Source organism: Mizuhopecten yessoensis, unplaced genomic scaffold (assembly GCF_002113885.1).
Source record: "Mizuhopecten yessoensis strain PY_sf001 unplaced genomic scaffold, ASM211388v2 scaffold8365, whole genome shotgun sequence".
Lineage (NCBI taxonomy): Eukaryota > Metazoa > Mollusca > Bivalvia > Pectinida > Pectinidae > Mizuhopecten > Mizuhopecten yessoensis.
The window spans coordinates 1,158,489-1,184,563 of record NW_018407511.1 but is presented as its reverse complement, the minus strand read 5'-3'; the positions used below and the strand labels follow the sequence as shown (position 1 = coordinate 1,184,563).

The 26,075-nt window shown below is 37.1% G+C and overlaps 1 protein-coding gene across 1 annotated transcript; it reads right to left on the bottom strand.

The window, feature by feature from the left end:
• Positions 1-12,068: 12,068 nt before the first annotated feature.
• On the bottom strand, positions 12,069-25,823 carry LOC110455731 (bifunctional glutamate/proline--tRNA ligase-like). Its single transcript, XM_021506058.1, has 13 exons — positions 25,700-25,823; positions 21,528-21,731; positions 20,860-21,053; positions 20,637-20,688; positions 19,566-19,856; positions 19,240-19,392; positions 18,593-18,691; positions 18,150-18,305; positions 17,672-17,866; positions 16,520-16,693; positions 15,196-15,356; positions 14,521-14,664; positions 12,069-13,309 (listed from the first exon to the last, which is right to left on the bottom strand). Exons 2-13 carry the CDS (start codon positions 21,711-21,713, stop codon positions 13,153-13,155), a joined length of 1,962 nt encoding a protein of 653 aa, XP_021361733.1. The 5' UTR covers positions 21,714-21,731; positions 25,700-25,823; the 3' UTR covers positions 12,069-13,152.
• Between the last annotated feature and the right edge of the window lie 252 nt (positions 25,824-26,075).

The following is a 26,075-nucleotide window of genomic DNA, read 5'->3' as shown; positions in this document are numbered from 1 at the left end:
TGCCACAAAAAGTGGATACTTGGGCGTAATTCTAACTGTACTACCCAAGGGAGGTAAAACTCAACCAATCAATGCGCTGAATGGACCTCACAGCTCAATCACCAAAAAAACAGTCAATCATCGAAAAAACCTTGACAACACTAGTCTCGCTCGTGCCATAGCCATGTGTTTTACTCGAGGGTGCAAAGTATCAAACTCTACGTGAAAGGACACGATCAAGGACGAATCGTCTCAGACATTCATAGAGGAACTGATCATAAAACACAAGCAGTGCCCCTCTTGGTATTCCATCAAATGCTACTTACTAAGCAGACATTGTGCCTAAAGACGGGAGTGCCCCAGAACCGATACCTCACAGTGCATGATATATAAGCTTTCGAAGAACTCTTAGATGTCGACATTTTATAATTAATAGTCGCAGTCAGGATGAGCAATAAATTCCATCACCAGAAAGCAAACGCCGGAGGCTGTATGTGTTTCTCAATGGTATACCCTAAGACGGACATTTCCACGCCATTGTGAACATCTGTGTATTCCTTGGATCTGCAAAATATTGTGAAAATTGCTTGATACCTTACCATAAGTGCGAGATCACCTGTGATGTTTATCCTAGTCAAGAATGCCTACTTAAGTCAACTCAGGTCAATTGAATCAATTGTAACATGTCATGTAGATCCACAGACTGTTTCAAGCGTCACCAGGAACCCTGTATCAGAAAAAACGACAATCGGATTGTGAACTGTATTGCAGATGTAAACGCTAAAAAAGTGTCCTCCAAACCAAGTAAAGGAAACAAGTGGAACACCAATGCGGTAAGTGGCTCTGCAAGTGCTGCGACAAATACGTGAACAACGAACATTTGTGCTTCATCAGAGCACTGGAACCAAAGAAGCCCTCAACGAAAAACATTTTCTTCGACTTTGAGTGAAGTCAGGAAGACGAACTTCTTCAATGGGAGGACCATTATATCGTGGAGAGAAATTCTAAATGTCTTTCGTGTAAAGACGAGAACCTTCCGTGCAACCACTGTTCGCTAAGCATAAACTGTCAGAAAAGTTGATGCTGCAAGTACAGTCTCACACCCAATCTTGTGATAGCCCACACTGTGTGCGAGCTCTGTAAGGATGAACCCTCAGACTTCAAGAGTGAAGACTGTGGATCACGATGCTCTCACTGTAAAGAAGGCACTTCTCCATGTGACGATGGTTGCGGAGGGAGAGCAGTTTTTCGTCGCGTTGACACACATCATGAAAGGTTACGACGGATATTGCCTGTTGGAATATTTGATAGACAACTCAATCGTCCCAGACAACATCATATACGCAGGATCTCAAATCATGTACATGCTCGTGGGATGAGGTCTAAACATAAGACTTCTGGATTCCCTCAAACTACTTAACGCATATACTTTGGGAGAACTACCTAAGGGCAATTTTCTCCACTACTTCAACAAAGCTGAGAACCAGACATACGTGGGAGGCTATCATGCACCACATTATTATGAGTGTGACTTCATGTCATAAAGCGAAAGGAATAAATTCGTGTAATGGTATCAGGGAAAGGCCGGTGAAGCCTTCATTCCGAAAAGAGCTCAAAGCTTACTGTCGATGCGACGTAGACATCTTGAGAAAAGCCTGCCTGAGATTCCATAAGATGGTCATGGGCATCACAGGAACACGCGAAATGGCCATGAATGAGGATGGGGAAATGAGTGAAGAACTAGTACGAGCCGTTGACCCATTCAACGAAGTGACCATTGCGGGCGTGTGCACAAGGTCTTCAGGACTTAGTTTCTGAAAGAAAAGTGGAAAGAGCCGACGCGGCAAAATTGGGAAATGACTGTTAACGTTGAAGGCAGATTACTTAATGGATGGCCACCGACTCCAAAAACTAGACTACATCATAGAGGAGTCTAGATTCGTCAGTTCTCCTCTGGGGCAGCGTCGAAAAAACACGAAAACGAAAACCGTCATGGACGAACTATGGCATCTCACCCAAAAGAAGAAGCATTACATTCAATCCCTGGGTATCACATACATTGCCATTTGGGAACATCAATTCGAAGCGTAGTTGAAAAATAACCCTGAAGCTGAGAGATACGTAGCAGAACTAGACATACAGAGCAGGTTGGAACCGAGCGAGTCCCTCTATTGAAGGCGCACCAATGCAGTCAAACTACAATACTAGCTCGGCAACAACAGGAGAAAGGTACATTACGCCGACTTCACGTCCCTCTACCATTACCTTAACAAGTATACAAAATATCCCATTGGTCGTCCTGAAATCACCACGAATGACTTCAAAAGCATGGACAACTATTTTGGCATATCAAAGATCAAAGCACTACCTCCTCGAGGTTTATACTGACCTCAGAGGGTCAACGGAAAACTTACTTTCTCACTCTGTCGAAGTTGCGCCGAGAGTAAGAGTCAACAAACATGTGCTCAGGACAACGACGAGAGGGCCTGTATAGGAACGTGGTGTTCCACCAAAATAATGAAGGCATTGGAACGAGGTAAAACTATAATCAAGTGCTTTCTCGCCGGAGCTCTGCCGATTTTCTCGCCGTTGTTATTTTTTTGCTCCGGTTTAGTCCCGGTGAGGTACATCGGTAGTATGTGAGAACAAAAGTGACATGAAAGATGGAAAGTGCGTATTTTAGTACAATGTGCGAATGATTGATATAATCTGAACATACACTTGTATGATCTGAGTCCTGATAATTTATTTTGTCAAATAAAACATAAAGATAAATATTTGTAATAATCGCTGAGGATTAAATTACGGTATATTCGCGGTTACCAAAGACAGTGCGAAATGATTTCACCAAACGAGTATTAAAAGCGCGCATTATAATTTTCGTGAATAAATTTTCTTTTTAAAGAAAAAAGAAAAACTGTTTACCCTTTTACTGCACAATATTGAAGACAAAACAAAATTTAATATCGCATAAACTTTATTTACCCCAAAAAACTGTCCATGTTGCGCGAAATTGTATACCTACGAACTAATCGGGAAAACCACGAAACATTAACCCCGCGAAATCATACAACTATACTGTATATGGTGTGCGGTTCTAACAACTAGCCACTCGGCAACTATACTCAATAGTACAACAGGTAAATGACAACCAGTGTTTTTAGTGTGATATGGAATAGCATGTTACTAGTAGATTGACCTAAAGTGCATGTAGTCATTATGGAATAATGAGGATACACCTACCCTCCGCAAGTCGGTGCTTTTTCTCCAGGCACTCCGGTTTTCCTCCACTACCAAAACCTGACATGTCATTAAAAAACAAACCATCGGTAAAGGAACTTATCACACCTGCAGATCACTCAAGTGTGTTGAAAAGAATAAAGTAACACATCAAAATATTCCCGAATTCTTACAACAGTGGGGATGAGGGCATTGCAGTGAGAAATCAAAGGAACAGAACTTCTCACCTTTAGCCTCTGAGCAATTTATTTTATTTATTTTCGGTCACGTGACCATGTGTTCTTCCCTGCATAGCGATACTCTATTGTCGGCGCATGCTTATAAATGGATTCAGAAGCAAGTGGGGAAAAAAGTTAAAGCACACAACTGGTGACGATCAAGGCACTGATGAAGGCGAGCACCTCTATCAAAACAACAGTGGTAATCGCCTTCAAAGGGGTTTGGATCGTCACCAGTCAAGCTTACTTACACGTCTCAAATCACAGACCTATCTACTGTGATATTTCTTTTCCTACCGTGTCCCAAGTTGACAGTCCTCAGATGGAACGCATCACTTTAAAATGGATTTCACCTGATGGCACCTGATGGCACTGCCTCCGCAGGTACAGCACTTTATAACGAGAACCTTCATCGTTTTTTTAAGTCAAACCTTAACTCTCTCGGGTTAAAATCATCCTCCGACATTGACATTTTTCATGGTCGTTTGATCAAATGCTTACAAGACGGTTCTTTAGCTTCCCTTCAGAAGCGAAAGTTCCGAAAATTCCTTAAGCTGTATTGGAAGGGTGAACTAAAAGAGCTATACAATGAGATGTGGAGGTTAAGATGTATTTGGGATGTCGAAGGTCGGCCTCGAGGTTCCGATTCTCCTTCGTTTCGGATATTTAAGGACGCAAAACGTAAGTTTCTTCGTAAGCACCGCCAACTATCAGAGGAACGTCTTTTAACTCTGAACTCAGATATTGAGGATGCAGCAGATTTAGATTTAAATTCATTTTGGTCCTTAATTAAAGCCCGGTCTAATAGAGTGTCCACCGGATTTGCCGGAGCTGATTACAGGGTGTTTACATATTGTTTAGACGCTTCAAAAGCTTTTGACTGTGTGTGGCATGACGGTCTGTTTCTCAAACTCGCAAGTTTGGCTTTCAGTCAGAAATAGAAATGTGTAATTATGTCCTTATATAAAGATATGTTTAGTGTTGTTATTCATCAAAACTTTGTATCGAAAATGTTCAAGACATGCCAGAAGGAACCCGTCAGGGTTATATTATCTCCCCTTGGTTATACTCTGTTTATATTAATGATCTCTTGAATTATTTTTGTGATTCTCAATATTCCTTTAGTATTTGTGATATTAACATTACTTGCCTAACACAGGCAAAACACAATTTAGATTTGCTCATGCACATATGTTATACGTATAGTTTTTAATGGAGGTTTATATACAATCCCTCCAAATCAGTGTTTGTTGTATTTAATGAACGAACTAGGAACTATTTACTGTCGAACCGTAGGTGGCACTTAAACAAAAAAGTTTAAACCAGGTCTCCCTGATGTCGATGAAGTTATCCACAAATTACATGGTCAATGTTTTGCTCTTTTGAATTGTAATCTATTCGGCCCCATTATCAACCCTTTAACAGGAGTGAAACTATACCTCTCTTATGTTCTCCACCGAAGCATGTTTGGCTGTGAGTTGTGGCAATCACTGACAAACTCATATTGGCGTCGTCTGGAATCAGTACATCACTTGTATGCCAAACTAGTTCAAAATTTCCCCCTGAGGACCAGATTTGGTATGCTTGGTTTAACATCGCTTCATTTATATGTAGATCAATGTAAGGTAGCAGTATACGGTAGAGGGTTGTGATATTTTTGTTAAATGGCTAACCCCTGTATAATGATATGTAAAAAAAAATATAAAAATAAAACTGTACTAAAATTGGTATAAGCATGATGAAGTGGGCTATGTGAGCTTCACATTTGTAAAACAAAAAGATTTTTTTGGTTCGAGAATCAAATGTTGGCCATAACGCGAAAGGGTGCTTACACATGAAAAGCTAGCTTTACAGGAAGTAACATTTTGACAACAGCACACGACGCAAAATTGCAAAAAATCAAGTTGTACAACTTTACTGGGACCCAGAAAATTCTGCAACCAAGTAGGTAATCTTTAATTTCAGACAGAACTTTGGGGAAAAAAACTAGTTGCGGGGGTCAAATTTTGGGTCAAAAATAGCATTATTTGGCATTTTTTGGTAATTTTTGATCTGGTAACCATTGCTTTCCCACAAGTGACATACAAAGAAAAAGGAAGTTTATACACTTCTCAGTACTTTATATGTTTTGTAAATATAATGCAGTTTACAAATATATATACATGTATATATGTGTTGTGTAGGGTAAATCCGCTGTGTTTACATTTCCTCGACACGTGCCTTGTTTTTCGGAGTCGGGCCATTTCTACTGTATACTGCTACCCAAACTTCGTTTTTTTGCGGCATTATGTAGAACCAAAACTAATTGTACATCTACACAACTGTTTTTATTGCGATTGTATAAAAAACACCTTGATGTACATGAAGCTAAAACAGGTTTTATTGCTAATGCAATTGACAATGTCAAGTACAATTTTCATGATTTTTTAAATGAATTCTTTAAGTCGGGTAATTTCCCTCCAAAGTTACGTTAGAAACATCTAGTTAAATATGTTCTTCTTTGTAAAAAAATCAGATGACTGCAAAAAACTCGTTTAGATAATTCGCTTTATATTTCGAGATTCATAAATCTTCATCCTGAAATGAAACCTTCAGCAATCAGGTACTTTTCAAAATGTCATCCTTCTTTTATTTGAACTTGCATTTTTTTTTATTGGAATTTTTCCAAAATGTTGATTACTCCACCTGATTGTGAACTATTATGCGTTAAATGCAAGGGTACATTTGAAGACGCAGTTGCCCATTGAGTTAGCAAATTTGCGGGATACTCTTTCGGCGAATTTTGTAAATAGATATCCCGTGTATGTTTATGTTTCTTTCGACCAGTCATACAGAGAAGTCCAGGTGGCTACTCTATACCTCTTTACATGAAATGATGTCTATATCAATTGTATTTCATTTTCCGTTTGCACCATTTTTAGCTCGTGTCACTTGCACTCACCGTTCTCATCCATATTGTACTCTTCATGATATTGGAGGAAATAAAGATATAATGATTTTATTATTGTTCTTAAAAACCATATAAAACCTGTGTTTGTTGACACCCTGTGTAAGTTTACCGATTTGTCGTATCCCAAATGTTTGATTAGAAAGGTTAAATTATGTGGAACTATCATATTTACAAATGAACACCAATCTTAGTCTACTGTGAAATTTTTTCCTTTAAAATCATCCTAGGTTTATACATTTTGTAAATGTTGTAGTTTAACTCTAGGTTTTTTCTAGCAGTATTATTATTTTCTCAAAATTTTAAAAATCTTAAATTATGAAACTATGCTGACTTAAAATAAAATGTACAGGTTTCCCGATATTTATTACAAAGGCGTGCCCCTGCAGGTCGCGAATGGAGAAAAATAAATAGCTGCTGCTACCCGCTGCATGGTCCTTTTGGAATTTTGGATTCGCGTTAGTGCACTAGGTGTGACTAGAATATATCTGCTGCACCTTTTGCAATATCTGGGATCGTTTTTATTTCATTCTACTTATAACTATCTTTTGTTTCCTAGAACCTTGTTTGGTTATACCTCACTTTTGGCTTTAAAGTTGAACATTCACTGAGATGAGGAAGGCAATGTTTTCATTCTATCGTCCCACCAGGACATACCAAAGTCGTTAAGAATAATCACCCGTTGTCAGTATCCTTAAATGATCTAAGCTGATTATAGACATTGAAACTCATAAAACTAAAACCAAACCATTACGAATCATCGAATGTACCTATATGTCATGTATATATATCGTATGTATGTCCCTACGGATGTGTGAAATAATTGAAAACAACTAAAAACCCTTCCCTTAAACACAAAAAAAGTCGCTTTGGATATCTCATGCGTAGCCGAGTACATGGCACCGATGAATAAAGAATGACAATGTAATTCAAATGATGTTACCACTTTGACAACCAGTAAATTATCAGTGTGTTGCCAGTCTCATTTAGTACTGAAATAGACTGTATGTAAAGGTGTCGTAATAAATAAATAAAGTAGTTTGAAAGCGACCATTATTTTTAATGAAGATGCTATGAATAATAAGAATGATAAAATGAAAATTTGTGTAAAATAAAACAAAAATTTCAAAAGTAGCATTAATTATTAATATCATTAACAAATAAATATTTTGTGCGAACCAATATTGAGAGCAGTTCATGTTGATCCACATGTTTTCTACCACTTATAGAAAGGACCACACTTGCAAATCACCAATGGAGCATTTTACCGTGAGCCGAGATAACAGTGTCTGTTGTCAATTTCTCGACATGAATTATTCACAAGGAGTATCAAACTAAATTATCATGAGGATTGTGTGACAAGATTATAAAAAAGTCTTTTAAAGAGATTTATTTCCTGGTTAAACGTTGAATACCATATACATTATTATTAAATATCTATTATACAATTAAGGTTGGCCGGCGTTATCTTCCACGTGAGCAATGACTGAGGTGATATGACAGGAATACGGGAACGGGTTTGGGTTGCTACGACGACCATGTTACTTTTTTGTGCGCATGAGCAAAAAGCCAACAAGGTTGCCAAGTAATTCCCTGATCTGCTCTATCGGCTCATCCATTATGTTTGGTTATATTTATGGAACAACAATTATCTATATACTATTTATAGAATAAGATATTCCTATACTCATTTAAATACCGTATGTATTGCTATAGTCTTAAATGCTACTATTGATTAGAATCAGCATCATACCGTGACGAATGAATGAGACCTTACGCACATGCAGGTGGTTGCCGTGTTAACCTTCTTTCTATATAGAAGTTGGTAACAATTAGCCTTTTGGCTGAATGTAAACCGATCACACTTCAACCGTCTAAAATACTTTTATTCAAATTGTCAAGGTTCATGGAAAGTCATAACGGCGTCTCAAAAGAAATGTATTTCATCTATCGTGTCAGTCCCTAAGCGAATTCACATCCAAAAACTTTAATTTAGAAAAACTTTTCAACAGCCTGTCTTTTGACACTATTTTCACCGCGGCTCCATAAATCGTGTCCTCCTATAAATCTGCAAACACATACGCACGTGCAAAATACAGCTCGCGTTTCATTTGCCAATCGTGATCTGTCGTATTAAGTATTTCGACACCTCTACTTCTTCGAAAGTTATACTACACATACAAACCCATGGAAAGGAATTGATCATGCTACTGGTATCTTGAATTAACTACTATATATAGTATCTAGTAATCTCGATTGTATTGGCTCTCAGCGCTGTGGTCGGCTTTTATTTAGTACGGGAGTCACTAATTTGTCTCCTGCTCATTGGTCAGTTATCTATTTTTCTCTAAGATATCGGAATTGTTGCCCAAATCAGACAACAGTTGTAGGAGTTACACTTCAGAAAAATGTTAATACTCGTTTCAACAAAATTCATTTCTCAACCCAAGCCATGATGATCTAAAGGCTTGTTCGTTTATGGAGAACAACCAGTTTGTCTGTTTTTAAATGTAACATTTTCAAATATAAATCCAGGCAGACCTGCAAATGTTTATAAAGGACTTGAAAGACTCGCCCGAAAGCAGCATCAGATCGCTAGGTCCGACCTTATTTCATAAACGAGCAACTTTTGTCCAACCGTTGGATCGCGATAAACGAAAGCGGGCGTGGCCTAGATCAGGCTTTCTACCTCACTACAAGGTGTTGTTATACATTAACCCCGGCTTTAGTTTGCTCACAGATGTTTGAAATTCTGACTGTAAATTGAGATATATATATCATATAAAAAAAAGGTTATTACTTGTTTTATAGTACAGTGATACCCTCATTTCTTTTATATGATATATATCTCAATTTTAATACAGTCAGAATTTTCCAACACCTGTAGGATTTTCCAACATGATTTAGCCATTATCGAACAAGTCACATTAAATGGTTTAATTCCATTAAACATCACCAGATCCTCTTAAATGAGATGGGGCTTATTTTCCGTATCCAGTACACACATAGCTACACCCCTGTTGTTCATCGCACTCTATTTTCCACGTGCGAAATTGATTCCATTTCTGTTTGTGTCTAGGTAAGACGTAAGAATTGTACTTTCTGCCCCCATTGCATGATCGTAAGAGGCGACTAAATTGTGGATCTTATCTTTTTTCTTCTTTCTAAACAACTTTTCTTCTTCCTAATGTCTCCCTTGACAATGCCTCACTTTTGGTATTTAGTTGAGCGTTCGCCCCTGTGAGGAAGGCTTTAGGTTTTGTCCCCTGGCCGAGACATACTAGACTCTGTAAAAATGGTAGTTTCTACTTCTGCTTAACGCTCAGCAATTTAGGAGTGGGACGACTGGTTCGCCCGTTGTCAGTATAATGTGACCGGGTGGGGTGTCCTGCTAGATGTCTTCGGCAGTATGTTTCAGTGCGGTAGCACTATAAAGTCGGCATCAGTTCCGCGCTATCACAAGGAGACAAACACGAAAATATCGCAGCCTCCCAAAAAACACACGCATACACTACACGCATGCATCTTGCACACAGGGGTGGCCGTCCTTAAATGACCTTATAGTTAATAGGACGTTAAACAAAATTAAACCAAACCAAACCTGTCTGTGTCTACTTACAAGATACTGCCAGATATATTCGCATTGTATTCAATTTTGTAATACAAAATCTTCTAACCCACTTTAACTTCATGTAAAATTATCAAAAAGTCAAATGTTAACATCGAAAACATTATTAACAGGCTATAAGTCTCTTCAAAGGTTTTTTTCTAAATCATTGTCAACATAATCTTTTTTTAATGATTTATAACTGAAACAAGAAATTAGACCTCAGCACAAAATCCTTGCTTGAGCATGAGAACGGTTTCATGAATACGGGCCCAGGTCCGTTTTTCCACAAATGATTCAGTAACATTTTACTAGTTATCAAAACTTTATTGTTCCAATGGATAAATTCATCTTATAATTAAAGAAACCACCATATAATTTCTATAAGCGTAGTTAAAGTAATATTTATGAAGGGTAGTATGCCGTATCATAATTATCTAAATACATAAGTACTTTAAGTGAATAAACTATCCCACAAGTCATTCATAGATATCATTTATTTGATATTATTAAGTAAATGAAAATATATTAACAAAACTCTTAGACGAAATCACGTGACTAAATAAAAAAACTACGAACAGTAAGATACTGTAACCGTTATTAATGTAAATGAAAAGTGGTAGCACGCTGCCTAACAAAACGGGTTTACCATGTTTTTTTGCAATTTTACTTATTCATGAAACAAGAGGCCCATTTGGCCTGCATCGCTCACCTGGTATAAAATCACACTTANACTACGAACAGTAAGATACTGTAACCGTTATTAATGTAAATGAAAAGTGGTAGCACGCTGCCTAACAAAACGGGTTTACCATGTTTTTTTGCAATTTTACTTATTCATGAAACAAGAGGCCCATTTGGCCTGCATCGCTCACCTGGTATAAAATCACACTTATAATCATAAAAGTGGACTAAAATACAGCTACAGGCAGAATATCAGTGTTTGATTCATAAGAACCTATTTAAATATTTAAATACATGACGCCTGTGACCTTGAATATCGAACAAGGACATTAGGTTGAACAGAGTTTATAGTATTCTAACCCAGCATTACCCAGGACCTTTTGGTTATACAGAACAAATCATTTAAAGATTTAAACATATATTGACCACTATGATCTTGAATATGGGCCAAGGTCATTCACTTGGTAGTCCTTCATCCCAGCATGTTAATGGCCAAATATCATCACCTTTGGCCTTTTGCTTATTAAGAAGTCGTTTAAAGGTTTTAACATATTTGACCCCTGTAACCTTGAATATATGTCAAGGTCATTCATTTGAACAAACTTTATAGTCCTTCATCCCAGCATGTTACTGGCATTATCATAGGCCTCTTGGTTATTTAGAGGAAGTTGTTTACAGGTTTAAAACATATCTGACCCCTTTGACCTTGAAAAAAGATGAAGGTCTTTCATCTGAACAAACTTTGTAGCCCCTCATCCCAGCATGCTACTAGCCAAATATCATCATCCTAGGCCTCTTGGTTATTCATGAGAAGTTCTTTTAAAGGTTTTGAACATATCCAACCCTTGTGACCTTGACTATAAGTCAAGGTCATTCATTTGGACAAATTTGGTAGCCCTTCATCCGATCATGTTACTGGCAAAATATCATCACCTAAAACCTCTTGGTTATTCAGAAGAAGTTGTTAAAAGTTTTGTTTTTATTTGGACAAACTAGGTAGTCCTTTATTCCAGCATGCTATTGGCCAAATATCATCATCATCATAGACATTTTGGTTATTCAGAAGAAGTTGTATTACAGGTTTTTAACACATTTGATCCATGTGACCTTGGATATAACTCAAGCTCATTGTTTGGAACGAACTTGGTAGTCCTTCATCCCAGCATGATACATGCCCAATATCAGTACCCTGGGCCTTTTGGTTATTGAGAAGAAGTCGTTTGAAGATTTTAATACATTTGACCCCTGTGACCTTGAAAGTGGATCAATGTCATTCATTTGAACACACTTGGTAGCCCTTTATACCAGCATGCTACAGGCCCAATATCAGTACCCTGGTCCTTTCGGTTATTGAGAAGAAGATTTTTGAAGTTTTACGACATTTTAACAAGTTAAGGTCATTCATACAAGCTCATATCAGTGTTTATATTATGTGATGGGCTCATATCAGTGTTTATAGTATGTGATGGGCTCATATCAGTGTTTACAGTATGTGATGGGCTCATATTAGTGTTTATAGTATGTGATGGGCTCATATCAGTGTTTATAGTATGTGATGGGCTCATATCAGTGTTTATAGCATGTGATGGGCTCATATTAGTGTTTACAGTATGTGATGGGCTCATATCAGTGTTTATAGTATGTGATGGGCTCATATTAGTGTTTATAGTATATAATGGGCGCATATCAGTGTTTATAGTATGTGATGGGCTCATATCAGTGTTTATAGCATGTGATGGGCTCATATTAGTGTTTACAGTATGTGATGGGCTCATATCAGTGTTTATAGTATGTGATGGGCTCATAACTTTTCAATTATTTGTCTACATGTTCAATCTTATGGAACGAAGCTAGTGATACAATTAGAGACTCAGGTAGTGTCGGGGTTTTTAAAAGCAGATACCTGAAGCATTACTTTACATCCCGCCGTATCTTATATAATTATGTACTACAACTAGTCTTGAGTTTTAATTTTAAAACATTTCTTTTATGATATTTAATCTATCGCATGAATAGCGTATCTGTGATTATCTCCCTTATATTGATATTATAAGATATAAATATAGTTTCCTACATCTTGTTTCTAGTAAAAGGCAAATGTCATTTGATAATTTTCTATTATAAATTACTTTTTACACCACAGACTTCAATGTCTCATTTTAATACACGCTATATTAGTGTATGTCTTGTCAGTTTTTACCCTTTGCCGTATTAGCATTGTATGTACAATGTATATTTGACTATGATAGTGCTTTAACCATATTATTCAGTAACACTTGTGTGATATGCAAGTGTGCACTATTAAATTATATTTAAGGATTACTAAATTTTAAGTTACATTGACTGTGATGAAACCTTATCCTGCATTGCTATACTGTTATCCTAAATTGTTGTCATGTTTGTATATATATTTGATGCAGGGCCATATTGTAAACTACATTCATACGTATCTCCGGTACAAATGTTAGTATCTTTGCTCAGTAGCTCCTCCCAAACAGTGTGTAATATTTAGCGTCCTGGCCACAGCTTGGCATGATACACTTTGTGCCCTTGACCAACTCATTAGGCTGTTTGAAAGGGATACACAGACTCTTGGCTCCCATAGCAGGTGTCCCCTCCTCTACCACAGCATCCCTGGTAAAATACAAAACATATCTGTTAATAAATTTATCCACGTGTCTACTAAGGACGATTGTTTATAGAATGAGGGCCAAATAAAATGTACATGAATTTGCATATGAAGATGTAATAATGACAGCACATACAAGATGATGGTATGGTTTCTTTTAACCTCAATTTTTCATTACTACTTTCCAGATTGACGGAGTCAAAATGATTGCAGCGGTCAGGATATCAATAATTTTGCACTAATTTACCGATGAAGTTTTTTGTTGTAGTGGGTGACTGTTCCTGGGTTCACTACATTGATAGAGTCATACCAGTTATACCTACGGAATGACCCGAAGTGAAGTGATATTCTCGGAGAAACACGAGTTGAAGTGATACCCTCAGAGTGACCCCAGGCGAAGTTATACCCTCGGATTGACCCAAGGTGAAGTTATATCCTCTAAGTGACCCCAGGTGAAGTTATACCCTCGCATTGACCCCAGGTGAAGTGATAGTCTCGGAGTGACTTGAGAAGAAGTGATAGTCTTGGAGTGACCCAAGGTGAAGGGATACCCTCGGAGTGACCAGAAACGATGTGATACCCTCGGATTGACCCCAGGCGAAGTTATATCCTCGGAGTGACCCGAAGCGAAGTGATACCCTCGGTGTGAGCCAAGGTGAAGTGATACCATCTGATTGATACGAGGCGAGGTGGTTCCCTCTGAGTAACCAGATGCGAAGTGATAGCCTCGGAGTGTTTCTAATTGAGGTGATATTCTCGGAGAAACACGAGGCGAAGTGATACCCTCAGATTGACCCCATGCGAAGTGATACCCTCGGATTGCCCCGAAGCGGAGTGACACCCTGTGAGTGACCCGAGGTGAAGTGATACCATCTGAGTGACCCGAGGTACTGTCACCCATTAATGAGTGTATATTCATGTGATCTTTGAATGACTAATTCCAACATAAAAAGTCTTACAATTACAAACTATAATGTACTAGGGAAAACTTTTCCACTAATTATATTTCCCATACACAATTCTCATCTACAATGGTATGAATATCAATTCAACAACTCCCTGTGGAATTTTACATGTGCATTGTCAACACACCACGTATAATATTCTTGCAGTCCTTGTGGCATTTATATTGATATGATAAATGTCATTTAAAGCATTTCAATGTTTAAACAACCATACCAAGTGAACACTTAAGGATTAACTGGAGTAAGTATACCTGGCGCTATCTTTCTTGATCTTGTCCTCACAAAGAATCTTGCCACAGAACGGAGCCTGGATGATCTTCTTGTCGTCAAAGCTGTTACAGAATTCTTCCCATTCGTGTGCCACTGACATATGACTCAACAGATCTTCGTTGGCGCTGGGGTTGTAAAAAACACAATGATTTGACTGCATGCCTTACATTAGTATGTTATGTTTGTATTTAAAGGAGTTTCAATAATCGTGTCCTTATTTCACAACCTTTCTCAAACTCAGCAAGAACCTTACGCTATATGGTAAATACAAGAGAAGCTAAATAGAGAAAACGAGCAGACTCATAGTACCTCCGGACCCCTGATTGACTCGATTATGCAGTGGTCATAAGCCAAGTATGTCAATAGATGTTAGAAACGTTAACGTGACCATGGACTGTACACAACAATGCTCGTTTTGAGTGACAAGCAAATTGTCAGGAATAATCTATAACGCGGATCTTGACATTTGACCGATCACGCACATAAACGAATTTGCCAAACGGAAATATGATTCTGAAGGATTTCAAAGGAAAATCTGTCTCGAAATCTGCCGCTAGAGTGATGACAATATGTTCGACTAGAGTTCTATTTTGATAACAGTGACCTTGACCTTTGACTGAGATATAGACTAGAGTGTATTAGTTGGCCGGTCTTACTTGGTAAACAGGTTCTGCTGGATGTTGTTGAGGGTGTCCCTGGTGCTGGTGGCCAGGTTGGCCATGGGAACTGTCGACTTGACCCCGGTATCTCGCCTCACGAGAACAACCTTTTTCTGTTTGATGTCTCGAGGGCTCAGCTCTATCCTGATCGGCACACCCTGTTGAACAATAATTCTGCGATGAAGTATTCACATGTCATGTGATGTAGCACATAAGTCATGTTATAAAGTGCTCAAGTCATGTGATACAGTGGAAAGTCATGTGGTGAAGTACACAACTCACATGATGCATTACACAAGTCATGTGATATACTGACAAACATGTATAAAACAAATACACAAAACGTGTGAATTCTTCCTCATAAGAAAAGATGCTTATTCATCTTACCCATACAATGACAAAATGTTCATGATAGCTAAACTGTATTATCAACAATTACAGTAAAACGTAGATATAACCATGTTCTTAAAGCTATAAGTTTGTTTTGAACACAAAATAAAACAGGAATTGAAAACTTATTTTTGCGAGCTTTCGAAAACGTCTGTTTCCTTTGACAAGCAAAGAGTGTAAATGACCGGTGTCTCGACTATTCCGTTTTTCGTATTGCAGAGTTATCTGCTCTTGTGAGCAGGTATTGATTGTTACGTCATTTTTTGTGAGAGTATCGTCATCAATGATTGAGAAAACGACGTAATTTTCTCACACAAACCAATGACGTTAAAATCAATACCTGCTCACAAGAGAAGATACCTCTGCAATACGCAAAGACGGAATAAACTGTTGAAAACAACTCACTGGGCCACAAATCAAAAAAAAAGGGGGCGGAATGGGCAAACATGTTACCCGTCCCTCTGACTGCCCACAGTATTAGAGTGCAATTTGGCGAAATATCTCCATGATTTTTGACAGCTGACATTACTGCTTCGGCACACTGTGGCTCAGTGAGTTGTTTTCAGCGGGTTTTGTTATTTTTCCTTAGTAAATCTTAGTATCGTCTTTAATATTTTATTTAATTATAAAAATTAAACTCATTTGACAAATGGTGGCAATAAAACTAGTATAACACAGTTTCCCACAATGAATAATGATGTCAGTATATAATAATGATTATCTGAAGTAAAATATATAAGAAAATTTTAGCTATCTGATCAAATGTTTATGAATTAATGAAGTAACCGATCAATGCTAAAGTAACTATGAAGTAAGCAATTATAATTCCGATCTTTAACTTAATGAACAAAGCAATTTAACCTGGCGCTCACTTATTTGACAGTCTCCTTAGGAAACCAGTGTTTCAAACAAGTGCAAATGTTTTAACTACCTTAAGTTCCCAGTGGCGGATTTTCCAGTCTGGAGAGTAATAATCGCGTAGATCACACTTGGCCCTGATTCCATCGGCCACCAAAGAACCCTGTATCTCCTCACACTTCTTCAGGAGGTTCTTATTGTCTGCTTCTGACAAATTGGCGGTGAAATAGCACGGTACAATGATTACCTGTAATATATAGATGAAATAGAAACCTGAATATCGAGCCGGGAAGCATGCACTAGGATTGGTTAATGTAATCACCTGCATCCTCTCCATTTACCTGTGCAACTTCCCTGTCCAGGAGTCACTCTTTAAATGCCTGCGCACGTGAATCAAATATAGTCACTAAACATGAGAGTCACTACACTGTTACCATCATATGACTGACCGACTTTACGTAATATGTCATACGGACATGTCATAAATATGTTATTACACGCGTGTAATGAATCCTAAAGGTGCTGCGATTGGTCTATACCTTGGGGATATGTCCTATGCCACTCAAGGTACTCATTTTATTTACTCTGCCACATGATGCATTTACCGTTTTTTTAAATGATTTTGAAGCTGTTATTTTATCACTATTGTCTTCATTGTATTGAAAGTTGTTAACTATAAGAAACAAAAATCTCGAACTACTTTGCACTCCACGGAACGGCAATATCTTTTTTCCTTTAAAAAGTGAGCTGATAACACATAATGTGTTTGAAGTGGGGTTTTTTCAAATTATGAATGTGATGTGATAAATTTAATCCAACATTCGTGTTCCTGTCTTATTTGATTGATTAAACTCTTTTAATAATTTGATATGACACTCGCCTTAAGGTTCGTATAATATCAAACTATTTGAACTCGTTTAATAAATTCAATATGACATGGACACTTATTTAAGAATATTATGCCGTCATAAAATGACGTAATTGTAATAATAATATATTGGTCATCATATTAACATTATCTTAGATTTTCAAATGAAAAAGAACGTGTAAGTAATAATTATAAAATTGTGAGCATTTATGGGTCTTTGGACCAAAACACATCTACAATTATAGGACCTAGCAGGTAATACTGGCAGCAGGCGCAACCAAACATGCAAATATTGTACATAATTGCTTATAAACTCCATATCCCCTCCATCTTGATAGTGTACCTCTAACAACCTACCTGTACACTGGCGATCCTTGGTGGGAGGACCAGTCCATTGTTGTCACCGTGGACCATACACATTACACCTATCGTCCTGGTGCTAAGACCCCATGAGTTCTGATAAATGTACTGTTTCTCCTGCGTCTCTGGATCCTCAATGGTTATGTCGAAAATCTTTGAGAAGTTCTGACCAAGATGATGAGACGTGGCTCCCTACAATTAAACAGGTAAAAGCATATACCTGTCATCTCAAAAACATTTACTTATAATATTTAATTGATTCGACAACAATTTAGGTCAATATTGCTTAGCAATACATATATCATTTATGTTTGGCAAATTCACTCTTTATTTCATAATAAAACTTAACAACCACGTTGAAATTAAGGTCCAGAAAGTGGTAATTGTATCGTTACGGTAAGGATCCTATTGGGCCACATAAAATAGTTAACTGGTCAATGTTTGACGTTTAGCTGTGATGCTGACACTAACTGACCTGTATGGCACCCCCACTTGCACTCATAAAGGCCTCAACTGTAGTTGTAAAATCTGCCTCTGTAAATTTCTCCTTTTCTGTTTTCCTGCCTCGTACCACTGGGATGGCCAGTAGCTCCTCGTACACTCGGGCATACAGCTCCAGTATCGTGTATACCTGCAACAGAATTCGAACTCGTATTCCTCAAAAACACGTGTCACGCAGAGTCAAACTTGGATCAAAATGGTGCCTTTATTTCACTGAACAAACTATTTTTATTATACTTACGGGTTTCAGATTGCCAAATACTTCAGAGACATTAGAAATGGTCGAATCTGTTCTGGCAATGAACATAAAACTCTTTCCAAGTACTTACCTCTGCACAGCATTATCAAATGTAACGAATATGTGTTATGCACTTGTCGAAGATTTAATTTTATCCTTTAACGAGCAGTGAAACACACCTCCTCTTCTGCGTCCTTGACATTTGCGTATGCCGTTTGACCTTCCTGCCATAAAAACTCTCTTGTTCTCAAGAATGGCTGAAGGCTTAACTCCCATCTCTGTAAAAAACAATATGCAGTGCAATCTTAACACAGCAAATGTTTTCAAAATAAAATTTCTGTAGGATCTGAAAAATTAGTAATAACACATGAAAATCTAACTGACAAGGGACTATTAAGTGCTGAAGTGTAGTATTTGTTCTAATTAAGGAAATAGTGATATAGTTACGCAGACAAATTAAGGATAAATGTGTCAATAATTCATTTACTTTTGATTGCATGTTTTTTCTGTGATTTCAAAGTATGGAACTCTCCTAGATTGGGGGTACATGTGAAAATATGGTAGGACATTACCTAAAAGTTTGATTACTAAATATCATTATGTAAATAAAAAGATACTGGAGTCGATTGATTGGGTTTTGCCTGTCATACATTCCACAACATCTATGTTTATACAATATCATTAAAACCAATTTCTTTATATTATTGATTTAAATATAAATGCCTGGAAACAGAGTTTCTTGTTACTGGCATCGGCTGGGTAACTTTAGACTGTCGTACGTACCGCGATATTACACCATTGGTTTAGTTTAGACTGTCGTACGTACCACGATATTACACCATTGGTTGATTTTCAGCGGCAGGTCTCGGTGAGATTGAATCCATTTCGCAAAGGAAGGGTGCACCACAATCTCACCAGTTTGCCTGATGCCAATTGGCTCAGCTAAATCGGATTCCCCAGCCTTAGTTACCACGGCAATCTACAATTACAAAGCAACACATCTTAAACTTTTACAACTATAATACGTATGATAACCAAAGAACCTTGCAGAGTAATATGAAGTAGTTAGCCGACAAGAAGAAAACAGACGCATTTGACGAGTGAATTGACTGGCATTTTTTTTTTTATACAAAGGTCAAGAATAAATCTGACCTCTGCACTGCATAACCTATATGCAAACAATCCGGAGGAACGGTTTGACTCTTCAGAGTTATTCTGATCGATAGATTTGACCTCGGAAGCGAAGTCTTCAGTCGGTGATTTCAACCTCCTCAGCTCCTTGTTGGAGACAAACATTGGGAAGTATGTGTTCTCCACGCCAAGCTTCTTTATCTCGCCGTCAACGAAGTCCTTAATGATTTCCCAGATAGAGTAGGACCATGGCCGCAGGATGTAGCATCCGCTCACATCGTAGTACTCGATCATCTCCGACTTTGTTATCACCTAGCAAACACAAAATATTCTCTATTGTGAGGTACAGTTTCGAGCAAAGGACCAGTTGCAAGATGACCCATCAAGAAATTATTTTCGAAGCATTTTTTATTTTGGTAAAATGGATCAAAATATACACGAAATGAAATGCTGTCTGCAGTTTTGTTTTTGACAATCGGACCTAAATAATTCGGAAAAAAAAGAGAAGAAATTGTACTTAAAACGATTGAAAGAGTTTCAAAAAATATCTTTAATGTTGGAGCGATAATTCATTAATGGAGCATTTTTTTAGAAAAAATCGAATACAAGTTTTTAATTGCTACTCAATTTCTGAAATGCACATGACCAGGCTGTTAAAAAGTTAAAAAAAATGGTTAACTTCTTGACCAATACACAAGCATTCTGCTGATATTTTGGGGCTACCTTGCCATTTGGTTAAGATATTGACTTAAGCTTCATCTATAGGACACATGAGCTCATTTTTTTAATATATCTCTAAGATGTAAGGAATATTTTTCTGATGAATAACTGGAAAAAGCTCCATGGACATAAACATCTTAAAAAAATCGTTTGTTTAACATTTCATCAATAAACTTCACAGCTTGCTAATTTAACTATTGAAAACACTGTTATATAATACCAGTGTATTTTAGACAGCAGCTGAGGCTAAGTAAATGTTCAAATGTTTCCACGTAATTGACATTTTGGACTTATTTCTGAGACGTTAATGTTTTGTTTTAACAGGTTTTTCGACCCCTAACGGGTTTTGTTCAGAAAGATGTAAAGACTTACCTCATGGTACCATTCAGAGATATTCTCTTCTTTCTTTGCCTCAAGACAAAGTCTACAAAAGATGGAATTCATGTTTCAAAATATTCCCCCGTTACTCGCTGGAACGAATGTTCATAAATCATGTAACCGAAATATTTTAATCTTGGGTAGGCCCTCAAAACGATTTACAAGCATCTTGTGAGAAAAAATTACTTGTGTTCAACAGTTCGATCACCTGTCCTACCTTGTGATTTCGTTTATGTCCTTGTTAGCTGAAGCATCCTGGACCGATGCAGCGTCCTGTTTCTTTGTTGGTTTTATTTCATTGGCATGTTTGTCTTCTTTCTTGCTCTGGTGCCCATCTTCACCTAGCTTCGTCAGGTCCTTGTATTTACATTGCAGGGATAGCAATATCTGTATCTCCTTATCAATTTTAGCCTATAAATGTCGAAACACCATAATTACATTCTCGAAACTGTCATATCTGATCATTTAGGCACTCAGTGAATACCATGTAGACATGCCTTTGATGCCCCTTAAAGGATACCAACAAGATAAACTATATTATTAACACTGTCACTATTGTGAAATATGTATTTAAGTCGTAAGCCATACACATTTTCATAATCGAAATTTAAGAAGTAACGAGAAAAAAATGTAGGCATCGAACTATACGCCTTCAAACTTTACTTTAATGTTGCCATCTAGGAATTATGAAGGCTTAACCACAAAATCGTGTCGAATTTATGGGCCACAAAATCTATTGAAAACATTGAGCATTGATACAAACAAATATTGGCGTGGTATGTTACTCTAAGTCAGATATACACCTTTCAGTTGCTTTGATTTCTATTTGAAATACTAAAAAAAACTCTTCTTCGCGATTAAAACTGGTGCATTGGCACCCTTTACCTTAATTGTCCTGACTTTCTCGCTCTGCGCGTCAATCTGCGCCTTCAAATACTTAGATTCTACTGAGTCAGCCATGCTGGAGCTTGGTGTCTCGGCAGGCTTTGGGGTGGCACCGGCAGGCGGGGGCTTCCAGTCCTTGTGTGTGGCAATCTTGTACACGGCCTCGAGATCCAGCAAAGTCCGCATTTAATGGTCAAACTTATCCTGTTACACAGCAGATTTACCAAAATGTACTAGGCAGTGACATGATGTCAACGAATAAGAAAAACAAGGAATCAATGTCTTAAATTGTTTTGATAAACAGGAATCGTCAGATCATGAAAAAAAATAATATGACAAACCTTGCCCTCAATTAAATTTTAAATTTACCATCAAATATCTTACAGTTAGATTTTCGTCAATCCATCCACTGTTCCAAGCCAATTGATAACTTCATCAATTTATATCTTTTTAAACTAGTGAAAGCAAAGAAGGATGTTACCCCCATTCTTCTGCTGGATACATGGTCAAGAAATAATCTTATTTTCCCTAGACAACAGCAGCCAAGAACTTTGACCGAACCTGGCTATATTGGAACCTGTCCCTGGTTTGTCCAAAGTAAATTTTCACAAAAACTGTCAAATAATTTGATAGCTAGAACCATCTCAATGAATGTGACTGCATTATTCTATCTTTGATAAAATCACTTGATTTGTAACATTTTCAACTTTTTAAATATGTGCTGTCTGTAGCATCTGTGTCATGTTGATAACAACAACTGTATGTATGGTATATCGACATGAATATCATCAACAAAGGATAAAGAGAGTAACAAGCATATCGTATTCCATAATATTTCCTTGATTTACTGAATTACCATAAGTTGACATTTTTACATCAAGTATCTACCTCTGTAGCAGTCATACCCTTATTTTACTACTGAAACTAGAACACTGACAGGTCAGTAAGGGCCCCGTCTCGTGGCAATATATCTCCCATAATCATCAAGAAGCAATCTGCCCATATATCTGAGCTTGACGTTTGACATTTGGACTTCAAAAAGAATTACAAGGAAGCAAAATATACATTTTACATGTACTTTGATGTGAGTCTTGTTTCCTTCCACATCCATATTTGCTGTGCTAACAGCAATGTAAATACCGGTGCAATACTCATTGGTTAGCATTGATTTGTTTTATTTCACCTTAAATACCTCCCCCATTAAGAGCCAGAGTCAAAGTAAGAGATCCACTTTGTCTTTGACCTTTGGACCCAAATGATCTTGACCTTTAACCCAGTGACCCTAATGTTTGGTCAGTTGACTCATTCTTTAATTCCAACCAACGTTGCTTCATAATATCATAACAAAATGTTCATAAGTGAAAATACAAAACTTGACCTTGTCTTTTCACCTTTGGACCCCATAGCCTGGACCTTTGGTAAGTTGACTCCGTGTTAAGGTCTGAACATTTTTGCTTCATAATAAGATAAAAAAAAAAATCATGACCTTGACCTTTAGTAAGTAGACTCCTTGTTTAATTCCGACCAATATTGCTTCAAAGTGTCAAAACTAAATGTTCACCAGTGAAAATATACTAAATTTGACCTTGACCTTTGACCCAGTTACCTTGACCTTTGATCAGTTGAATTCTTGTTAAATCCGACCAACTTTGCATCATAATGTCGTAACAAAATGTTCATCAGGGAAAAGATACAAAAATTGTCCTTGACCTTCGAACCTAATGACTTTGACCTTGATTTTTTACCTCAGTGTGTCTTTTCTCGAACTTAACATCTTGACCAAGTTTTATGTACCAAAGTTATCAGCCAGAAACAAAATTTGTGGACGACCGGACAGACAGACAGACAGACAGACAGACATAGTGATTACTATATTACTAATTAGTGTTCTCTGTAGCAGCCATGGCCTAAGTTTACTACTGAAATAAGTGTTTTCTGTAGCAGTTATAGCCCTTTTTTACAACTGAAATAAGCGCCCTCTTGAGCAAGCACAGCAGTCTTATTAGTATTTCTTAAGGCGTGACTTACAGCTTCAAGATAGACAGACGATAAAAGGCAGCTAAGCAATTAGCTTAATTTATGCTCGTAATGTCATAACAATAAGTTTTGTAGATTAACTGTTATTTTAATTTAATTTTGGAGCTTGAATTGTTGGCACAATAAACGATTCAATGATTGGCTGCCGATGACAGCGTCAGGGTTTCTGAGGCTGGTCACTGATTGGTCAAGGGGTCAGAGGTGACGCTATCTCACTCAGGGACATATCCCTGCATTAGGCAGCCACTTTATTTGTACGCCCATCAAGCTCTCATGATAATTAATTTTTAAACCCACCTCTTTCCAACCTTTCTGTCGTCAATATTTTGTTTCTTTATTTTAAAGGAGCGTAGGTTGTACAGATGTAGTGTTTAACATTGTCCAAGATTACTATGTACTGTGTATCATTAGATGTATATATAATTTGTAACCTGGCAGGTTGTTGCTAGTTTATGTTGAAGTGAGACAACACTTGCCGACTGGTCAGAGCATTGGGTAAACCTACCTCCCCTAATTAACAGGGTTGGGGTAGCCGGCTCGCAGTAAACATGTAAAGATTGGTTTGGCAACCCCACCATTGACCAATGTTTGGCGTTTTTTGGCAACCCACTTTGGCTAGCTGTTATTGTTTGTAGTAGTGGCTGCCATGCGTGTGTGGTGCATTTTTCATATAATTTTCCCTTGTGTGGCTCTATTGATATTAATAAATTCAATGTCACCAATCTGGTGGCCATTTTCATCATATTGTTGTCCGAGTTTTGCTTGTTATGAGTGCAGGGGCATAACATACTATACATATACCATGTTCAAGTAACGGTACCTGGCCATCTTTGTTTAAAGTCCATAACTTGTACAACAGACCAATCCACAAAGCATTTAGATTTTTAACAAAATTCAACTGCAGTTTTAGTTTATATACATTTTTTTTAATCCATATAATTTTGTCAGGCCGTGTTTAATTACTCTTACAATTGTATTATTATTATTCTATTGCATCTTTTTATAATCAAAATGTTGTGTTTGTACGTAATGCCATAGTAATTCCGTATTCTATTTAGTATCAATGAATGCTGTTTCTTTGACCATCAACTTTTAGGCTCTTCTTAATTGCAAATAAATATGTACATATTTCGCCCATTTACATGTTACTAACGTCAGTTTCATTTAAAGAAAACGAGCGGCAGGTACTGATAGAATTTCGCGCAAGAACGGATATTGACTGCATATATTGGACAAGCGATTTGAATATTAAAAACCTTGGTTTTCCAGTTGGTGTATTTTCATTGTTTACAATAACACTCGTAAAAATAAAAAATAAATCTTACGATTTACCAGCTTCAAATTGGTTAATACATACTATTCACACTTGGACTGAAGTGATCATCCTTTTACAACCATATCTTGTTAAGTATCAAACAGGATTTAAGCCATGTATTTAAACAGATGTATTAACATACTCCATTTCTTAACTAAAAATCTATCGTCACTTATTGTAAAATCTAAAAACAGATTCGCCAATACCGGTTATGAATAATAATTGTTCACAATGACGGTTAATTATTATACCTACTTCCTTCCATTTTTTAGCACGAAAATAAAGTGGATCAGTAGCACCATTTCAAGAATATTATAGTAGGTATATCGTGTTATTAAGTAGATATTTGCTTTCAAAACGTTCAAAATAAAAATACATTACCTTATTAATTTCATGCATACAGTAAAAATATTACATAAATGTCCCTGTCATCCTTAAATCCTGTTTGCCGGTTTAAAAATGGTGGTTTGATATTGAAAGGAAAGTACTGTATTCTATATGTTCATATGTAAATAACTTATAATCGATGTAGCTCACATGAGCTTGTGTTAGAATCCTTTGCCTCAAGTGAGGAAATCAGAATTTCACATGGGCAATTCCTTTACTATCAGACACGTATTTGCTGCTTATGTGCAAAACTAAATTTGCATGATTTTTTAACTTGTTTCTATAGCCCATGCTATGCTCTTGTGCAAAACAAAGATTCTCATCTGATTATATATAAATGATAAACGCTTATTTAAAACAACAAGTTATTGAAACTGAGAAAGACGTGTTCTATGCCTTCTATCTAAGCGATATTCTCATATCGAAAACTTACAGATACGAATCGCCTTCTTCTGTGATCGAGCTGAAAACCATTCAAGTGGACGACACTTCGTTCTCATCAACATGTACACACAGCAATGACCACTTTCCTCACTCAACACATCATATATATACGCACAGGTAGACTCCCTGAGGTGTGTCTTTGTGTGTGATTGGTAACCTTTATTCAATTCAAATTTATTCCGGGGGTCTTACGACCCATAGGTATACATACATATAATACATACTTGAGGCGTGTCTTACAGCTTCAAGATAGACAGAAGATAAATGGCAGCTAATCAATTAGCTTAACTAATGCTCGTAATGTCATAACAATAAGTTTTGTAGATTTACTGTTATTTTAATTTAATTTTGGAGCTTGACTTGTT